General features: G+C 32.5%; 1 protein-coding gene across 1 annotated transcript; it reads right to left on the reverse strand.

The window, feature by feature from the left end:
• Nucleotides 1–861: 861 nt before the first annotated feature.
• LOC131060678 (uncharacterized) lies at nt 862–1,463 on the reverse strand. The gene has a single exon (XM_057993999.2). It carries the CDS (start codon nt 1,360–1,362, stop codon nt 1,066–1,068), a length of 297 nt encoding a protein of 98 aa, XP_057849982.2. The 5' UTR covers nt 1,363–1,463; the 3' UTR covers nt 862–1,065.
• Nucleotides 1,464–9,601: the final 8,138 nt, after the last annotated feature.

The following is a 9,601-nucleotide window of genomic DNA, read 5'->3' on the forward strand; positions in this document are numbered from 1 at the left end:
ATTACTAATAATTAAATTTAAAAAAATTATTAAATAATTATTAATTGAAATTAAGATTATTATTATTAACTTTACGGTTATAATTCAAATAAATGATAATGACTTATACCTTTAATCTTAATTCTTATTTATTATTATAATTAATATTATAATAATTATAATAATGATTAGGATTAAAATTAGATTATAAGATTATAAGATTATAAGATTATAAGATTATAAAAATTAGATTATAAGATTATAAGATTCAATTTATTTCTAAATTAAAATGAATTTAGATTAAATTTAAGTTTAGAGTTAGATTCAAAAGTAGGGTTTGAAATTTTAAAAAAAACAAAATTAACTATGTTATAATTAATGGGCACTCTCTATTAGAAAGTACTGGAACTTTGTTAAAATCTTACCCTAAATTCTTTGTTAAAATCTTACCCTAAATTCTAAAAAATTCTGGCTATCATGACAACTAACAACCACCTTTTTAACTCTTTTAACTCTCGTTCCTAAAATGATTTGTTTAGCATTAATTTATCCTAGAATGACTCATTCAGAGATGTTACTTAATTCTATACAGTACTAATGAAAAAATTATAAATCTGGTTTGTAATTAGCTAACAAAGGAAATGCCAATGCGTTACAACCAAACAAAAAAATCAGCCATAATTTTATCTCCATTAGAATCCTACCTTACACAAACTATCGGAACAAAAGTCCCTCATTTATTCATCACAGATCCAAATCGGATCAAAAAAGTAGATCTTCATAGTTAATTAACAACGACCCAACTAATGCAAAACAGAGAAACAGACTTATCCGATCCACTCCAACAGACAAAAAATCCACAACATAATGTGCTATTATAGCTGATCAATAATAATTTTGTACTCGATTCATGAAACCCAGTAATCCAATACTTACATAACTTGGCAGAACACCATTAAAAAAACACTATAAACCAGAAAAAGCCATAGTGAAATCAAGCGACAGATGAGCAGCCATGGAGGATCATTCTACTCCTGGATCTAAAACTCACACTAGTGAGAGTGCTCATGGGGCAGATCCTTAAGCTCAACGAGAATCAGAAACACCCACAGTGGTTTTAGCAACTTCAGAAGGAGTCTTCTCAGGTTTCTTGAGAACTAAAAGAGAAGCCCATCCTATAGCACCCACAATAGCAATGCCTGCAACAGCCATTGTCAGAGTGCTATACTTGTTCAAACCTAGACTTCCACGCTGGTGAAGAATGTTCCCTGGATGCTGCCCTGGAGGCCTCTTTGACTGCTGAGCCCCAATCTTTTCCACATCTTCTGGTTTCATATGGTGAGTATCCACATTGCTTTTCCATCCCTCCTTGTCTCCTGCCATTGTTGCTCCACCACCTCAAACCCTGAAAAAACCAGATAAAGCTTTCTCAAACCCTAAGAAAACCAGATAATGCTTTCTCAAACCCTAAAAACCCAGATGATGTAGTTTTATCACATGAAAAAGGAAAAGGAAAAGAATGGTGCACTGGTCCTTCAATGGTGCACTGCTGAGAAAATTGTTTGCAAGGGTGTATGGAATGGAAATATAGGATCATGGAAGGAGTATGAGTTACGTGTCAAATTGCCATGCAACGAGGCACTCATGCAACAGTTTGGCTACGTGAATAACCTTGCAAGATGCCAGCACACCAGTTGATTTCCATATCTTTTGAGTCGTCCAACAATTGGCAAATACATAGCTAACGTTTAGTTGTTTACTAGGGTTGCAGATATTTGTTCGTATCTAAAGTTGTTCAGCTAAGTTTGGATGTGGGAAGGAAAGATGAATTGGGTATAAAATAAGTATATCTAAAGTTGTTCAGCTAAGTTTGGATGTGGGAAGGAAAGATGAATTGGGTATAAAACAATGATACTTAGGAATGAGAAAATAGATTATTTAAAAAAAAAAAAAAAGAAGTATAATGAGTTTTTAGTTTTTATTAAAGAATGTGAAGTTTTTTAATAAAAAAAAAAATAGGTGTAATTATTATTTGTTAAAAAAATATTTTATTTTTTTTATCAATTTTAATAATTCAAGATTTGTGTTGGATAAGAAAGTTCATGAATTTTTAGGTGAATTGGGTATAAAACAATGATATTTAGGAATGAGAAAATAGATTATTTTAAAAGAAATATAATGGATAATGTTATTTAGTTTTTGCTTAAAGAATGTGATTTTTTTTAAAGAAGATTAGATGTAGTTGTTATTTGTTCAAAAAATATGAGTTTTTTATCAATTTTAATAATTCAAAATTTGTGTTGGATGAGATCAAGTCTATGGATTTAGGATAAGTCTACAATATTGATTTATCTTTTGAATTTAGATTTGATTCTATGTAATATGAAAGTTTAATTAGTTGTCTATTTGGATGATTTTCTTCTAGTTTACTCTTTTTCTAATATTTAAATGATGACTAGATTTATGACTTCATAGAAAGGTTTTTCATTATGTCACAGGAATAAAATTTCTACTATGTCAATTCTTAAAAGTATTTGAAAGAGCTCAAGTACAATATATAAGATCCGTAGATTGAGGTATGTAGATTTTTTACTTGTTTCAATACACCAAATCTAAATGTTTCAGTATTAGTTGTTTTCCTAATACTATAGAAGGAGAGAGGATTTGATTCATGGTCTACAAAATTCAATTTAGTTACTAGTGCATAGCATCAAATATTAGAAAATGTGTACTATTGATATTCAAGTGTGTAGTTTAATACATCATTCTAGTGGATAATGTTGAGCTTGATTGGTTCAAGAATGTGCACTTTTTATGATCTTTTATATTTAATTGTTTTTATTCAAAAGATTTGATTCAGTCAATTAATGTTTTAAAATTTGTGTTGGATCTATGTTGTATTTGAAATCAAGTCTATAGAGCTATGTTAAGTCCACAATCATGGATTCATCCTTTAAATTTAGATTTGACTCTATGTGATATATTTTGATTTGTTGTTCATTCATACGATCTTCTTGTAGGCTATTATTTTATAATATTTGAGTTAAGACCATATTTAGAAATAACTAAACAAGGTTTTCATTATGTACCACAAGGAGAAAAGTTCTACTATTGCAACTCCTAAATATATTTGAAAGAGCTAAAGTACAATACATAAGGTCCACAAAATGAGTTATGTAGATTTCTTACTTGTTTCAATACACCAAATCAAAATGTTTCACTATAATTTTCTTTTGTAATACTTTAGAAGGAGAGAGGATGTGAATCATGGATGTAAAAAATGAAGTCTAATGAATCCCTTTAAATGATAGTACATATGTGAATCATGGATGTGAAAAATGAAGGCTAATGAATGCCTTTAAATGCTAGTACATAGCATCAAATTTTTAAAAATTTGTACTATTGATATTCAAGTGGGTACTTTAATATGCCCATATATCAACCTAAAAAATCTTGCAAATCTGGGACTTGACTTGTAAACTAATCTCTACAATTTTAAAAGAAATATCTTCATATATTTTACAATAGACTAAATAACCTATGGAAGGAAAAGTGGAAAATATTTGTTAGGGGTTGATTCAAACAAAACACAAATTTCACACATCCAAATATTGATCTCTTTATTGAAAATAAGATTGATTAAATAACGAAAATATGACATGCAACATGCAATAAGCTACAACACATTATAGCTTCATTCCCCTTGCTTCTAGAGAATTCTACTTCTCTATAGCTTCCAAAAAAATGAATTGATTTTTGCCCTTTTCCCATTTTTAATGACCTAGCAACTTTTCCTCCTTTTTCCTCACCTTGATAAATACCAAAAATATGATTTAAATGGATTTTGGTGCCTCTAGGTGAATTTTATTTTTATTTTTTTTCCTCCTAAAAGTAGTACAACTTTTGAAGGTCGTAACATTTGATTTGGTGCCTCAATTCAGCCCATTTTTTTAAATTCAAGTGTCTGATGATCTCTACATTGCAAAAGATATGTAAACAAATCTTTTGCCAATTTTGAGACATTAAACATCATTTAAAGCCTCAAAATTTAACTAAATGAAAATTATTAGACTTCAAGAAGCTTAAATCCTTAATATATTCAATTCTAGGATGAATATCTACTTGAAAAATTGATACAATATGTAAACTTTAATTTTGCAACTTTGAAAAAAAATTGGGTCCATACATGTATGAATGTTTTTTTAATAAAAACCCTATAATTTAAGACTTTTTATGATATTTTAGAGAAATGAACTTCACGGGTGCTAACCAAAACTACTAGAAATTAAATTATAACATTTTTACGTGATGAAAGATTTTTCTTACACCTCTTGATGTTCTTGCATCAAGATTGCTTGAAAATAAAACTAAAATACTACACAATTTTCCAAGAAATTTATTAGCATTAAAATTTTCAAAGAGCTCATTTATACCAAAATATATCCCCATCCATGTTACTATGTCAAAAATTAGTCATTGTGACAACCAAAGATGGCTATCAAACTAACATTCTTGAAACTTTACATAGTACTACCATGTAGTTATTGTGACGTCACTACCTTTATCTACTACACCAATGTCTAATATTATTGGGGACCCACTATCAATGCTAACCTATTCATGTGACAAAAAGTGTGACATTATAATCCTATGGTTGAACCCATAATATGTTTCCATGTGTATCTCTCCATGAATCAATAGCTACACAAAATAAATCAACTATTCTTACTTCAATGAATATTGGGACTTGATATTAGCTAAGATAGCATCATAAACTGATGAAAAGGTCCCTTAAATTTTATCTATAGCAAAATATCAAGTCATGTAGATCATTAATCTTAAGGAGTATAAATGGCCAAAATATAATATGAACCTCTAATGAGAAGATCAAACTCCTATGAATTGAAAGGTCTCTATTTAGTCATGAGCCAATGAAAAGAACCAATCAACAATAAGCCTCTAGAACCAAATAATGTGCTAGAATAAAATAATATACTTGACATGATGCAAAGGTAGGATTAAATAAAGAAGATCATGACCTAAAAGAGTGAACAAAGAGTAGAGCTCTACAATTCATGGAAACCTCTTAGGGGTTCTTCATTTGCAAGTATGAATAAAAAATTTTATCCAGGAACACCTAGCACTCTAAAAAGAATATGAATAATTGAAAATTTTCCTCTAGGATTAATTGCCTATGTTTTTTCAAGGGAAACCTATAACTAAGCCTACTCATCAATAGGAAAACATTCCATTTTCTTTAAGGCTTAAAAAGACCTACATAAATTAATTATATCCTTATCTCTATTAAGGATTTTACCTAAATTTGCAAGTGGACAAGCTGGTAGAGGATAGTCTCAATTTCTACAATGCTTGGTGAATGATAATGCCAACTAAATAGTGCTAGTTTTCTTGTTTTCTCACAAGAATTATTGTGAATTTCTCTTCTTTGAATACCTTATTTCTATTTTTTAAATAGGGATAGAAGACCTTACTACACCAAGATATGATGTGACCATACATCCCATAGGGTGATATTTTGGGAGTTACACTTGAAATAATTATTATTTTAGCTTAATAATTTGTTGACTCTTACCACAATTATCCTTCTAGTATCAACATTAGCAATTAGGAGTGTTTCATATAGTTTATAAACTATCAATTGAACTTGGGATACCTTTGGTTCAATATTAAGATTGTGTCATCAAATATTGCTCTAATCTATTGATTTGTCACTTGAGTGGAAGCTATGGATATTACTAGACAAACCTAATATTTGTAGCATTGGGGAAAATTATTTCTAAGTAAGAAGCATATAGATCCTTTACCAATCAAACCACTTTGGGTGTTTATTTTGACAATTCTAAATAATAGTATATAAGTTTCTATTTAGTAGTCTAACTTTTCTACCATTGACATAATTAATCTAATTTGTGGTTTGAATAGTCCTTGTCTAGTGATTGCCTAGCTTTGTATTCATCCTAGCTTACATTTTGGCCTTTATCTTCCTAAATTACCATAATAATTGTAAAAACTTAAATAATCCTAATGAACACAAGATAGTCCTAATGAGTGTAGGATAGTCTTAATGAATAATAGAAAAATCCTAATCAACATCCTAATGATCCTAGGATAGTCCTCATCAACCTACGATAGTCCTAATCAATGTAGAAAAGTTATAAGGAACCCAAGATTGTTCTAATGAATGTAGGACAGCCCTAATAGACATTCTAATGATCATATGTTAGTGGTGCAGTCATGGTGAGGAGGGACCTCACTGAGATCTATCCGAGCCATGCAGAAAGAGTAAAACACAATGAAAGCAAGACAAGATGATAGAGGCAATGCAGAACTGATTGATTATATCATGAAAAACTATTTATAATCTGTCGATAACATGTGGGCTACAAGATTTGGCTCACTGGCCTGATACAACATACTCAATTATAGTCTCGATCTATACCAGGCCTATTATCCTCAAGATGGGTCTTTCTTTTTTAAAAACTTATTCCTTCAAGCTAGATTACATTGATTTATATGGTCTAGAGGGATCTGGTCATCCCAAGAAGAATCAAACAATGATGAACATGATGAAATGTGTAAAACCACTAGGTCAGCCTCCACCAATGAGAATCCTCCATTAAATCCATAGGAAGAAGTGCAGATCAAAAGGAAGGTCGGCCACATGCTAAGGAATGTTGTAAACAACAAACTAGGGATCCACAAGCTAAGGAAAGGATCCACATGGTTTGTCAATAGAAAATAGGTCCAAGCAGTTCTAAAACTCTAAGCTAGAAAACTGTCTCGGAATCCAAAATCGATAACTTGTCAGAAAAAGATCCAAACATTCTGCGGTTCAGGAATAAGGAAGATAATCAGGATTACAAGAAAAATCTAGCTCCACAAGATCCAATGAGAAAACGCAAGAAAATGCTGAAACTGCAAAATAGAAAACAAACTACAAAGAAATGTTTTTTGTTGATGCAATATTGCCAAGAACCAGGGATTCTCCTGCATCAGACATCCGAAGTTGTTGAAAAAGTGAGTCCCTCACTTTGTTGGGGTTAGAGGAAAACCAAGATGGTCTACCTCTACCTGATAAATCCAAGATGAATCTTCTATTGGCCCAGTTTGTCGTTGCGTCATAAGACCAATCTATCAATGTCTGATACAAACTATAGAGATATGAATCACATGAGAGGCGGTTAATCCCTTGTCATGAATCCTGGGGGAAATGCTAACAATTTTTCTAATAATCTCCCCCTTAGTGTTACCCAAGGGGATTCGAACCTGTGACGCAATGCTCTAATACCATTTGTTGGCCCATTTTGTCATTGTGTCAAAAGACTGATCTATCAACGTCTGATACAAACTGTAGAGATATGGATCGCACAGGAGGCAGTTAGTCCCTTGTCACAAATCCCGAGGGGAGAACTGACCATTTTGCCAACATCTTCAACTAGTTTTTCCTTCCACTTCACAAGTTACTCTTTGTATTGATTTCTCCGAGTGCTGAGCCCAATCCCACTGTCCAAAATGTCTTCAATCTAATCCGGTTCCTTCTGGGGAAACTGCTTCTCCAAGTCTACAATATTGTCTTCACTGAGTTTTGATTCATGATACTGATGTAGATCTACAATGTTGAATATAGGTGAAATACCCAAACTATCTGGTAACTCTACTTCATATGCATTTTCGAAACTGAATTTCTTAAAATTCTTACAAGGTCCAAACTTTCTCATCTGCAACTTGTTATAGGTTCCAACTAGAAATCTTTCTTTCTTTTCTTAGGTACACCATCACTTCATCGCCAACTTTAAATTATTTATGTCTTCTCTTCGCATCTGCCTGCTCCTTATACTTATTCATATCCTCCAATTTCTAGTTAACCTGAACATGTAATGCCTTCATATGATCTGCAAATTCTTCTGCCTCTGCACTCCTCCTGTCTTCATTACTGATATCCCTCAATTCTAATATACCTCTAGGGTGTGCTTTGGTAACAATCTCAAAAGGTGTTCCTCCGGTACTCCTATTCACTGAATTATTTTAGGCAAACTCTGCTTGTGCAAGAATCAAATCCCAACTTCCGGTCTTCTCTCCAACCAAGCATCTCAACAAATTTCCCAAGCTCTGTTTTACTACTTTTGTCTATCCATTAGTCTGTGGGTGAAAAGTAGAACTGAACTTCAAATCTGTCTTCATCTTCTTCCAAAATGTCCTCCAAAAATAACCATCAAAGTTAGTGTCTCTATCTGAAACTATGCTCTTAGGTAATCCATGCAATCTCACTACCTCATTGAAAAATAAGTCAGCTATATGCACTGCATCAGACATCTTCTTACAAGGTATGAAATGAGTCATCTTTGAGAATCTATCCATCACCACAAATATAGAATCATTTCCTCTATGTGTCTTAGGTAGTCCAAGTATGAAATCCATGCTTATGTCCTCCCCAGGTTTCTTTAGAATTGTCAAAGGCTTATACAATCCCACATTCTGACTACTACCTTTTGCAACTTGATGAATTCTATAGCTCTGCACCAATTTCCTGACATCCTTATGAATCTAAGGCCAAAAGTAATGTTCACTCACCAAGGCTACTGTTTTTCAACACCAAAATGTCTAGATAATCCTCCACTATGCTTCTCCTTTATTAAATTCTCCCTCATAGAACTCTTAGGTATGCACAAATGAACTCCTCTGAACAACATCCCATCGTAAATTAAATAATCCAACCACTTACTTCTATCCACTAACCGGTTCTCTACAGGCTTTCCAAGGTTCTGCAAAATCCAAGTCATCAACATACAAGGTCTTCAACTCCTCAAATCCTAACACTGTCACCCTCATCTTTGTCAAAAAATTCCTCCTACTCAATGCATCAGCAAGTTTGTTTGACTTTCCAATTCTATGCTTCAACACAAAGGTGTAACTCTACAAAAACTCTACCCATCTCATATGTCTCTGATTCAACTTACTCTGACTATTCAAATACTGCAAGGCTTGATGATCAGTATACAACACAAACTCTTTAGGTAACAGGTAATTTCTCCACTTCTTCAAAGCTTTAACTATGGCATAAAATTCTTGATCATACACTAAATATCTCCTTTTGGCATTCAACTTCTCACTGAAATAGGCTACTGCTCTCCCTTCTTGACTTAGCACGACTCCAATTGCATTCCCACTTGCGTCACAGTCCACTTGAAATACTTTGTTGAAATTTGATAAAGCTAACATGGGCTACTCAATCACCTACTGCTTCAACATTTTAAAACTCCTATTTTCTCTAGTTGTCCACTTTAATTCTTTCCTATCTCCTCTCATTGTCTCAGTCATAGGACTACAAGCTAAACTAAAATTTATGATAAACTTCCGATAGAAACTAGCCAATCCATGAAATGGTATTACCTCTCCAATGCTTTCCAGTGTAGGCCATTCAATAATTGCTCTAACCTTCTCTGGGTCCATCTTCAATCCATCCACAGATATCACAAATCCCAAATAGACTAACTCTTCCTTCATGAAACTACATTTCTATAGATTTATCAGCAACTTCTCTTCTCTCAATCTCTACAAAACTTGTCTCAAATGCAACAAGTGCTCGTCTCTTGTTCAACTG

Source organism: Cryptomeria japonica, chromosome 10 (assembly GCF_030272615.1).
Source record: "Cryptomeria japonica chromosome 10, Sugi_1.0, whole genome shotgun sequence".
NCBI lineage: Eukaryota > Viridiplantae > Streptophyta > Pinopsida > Cupressales > Cupressaceae > Cryptomeria > Cryptomeria japonica.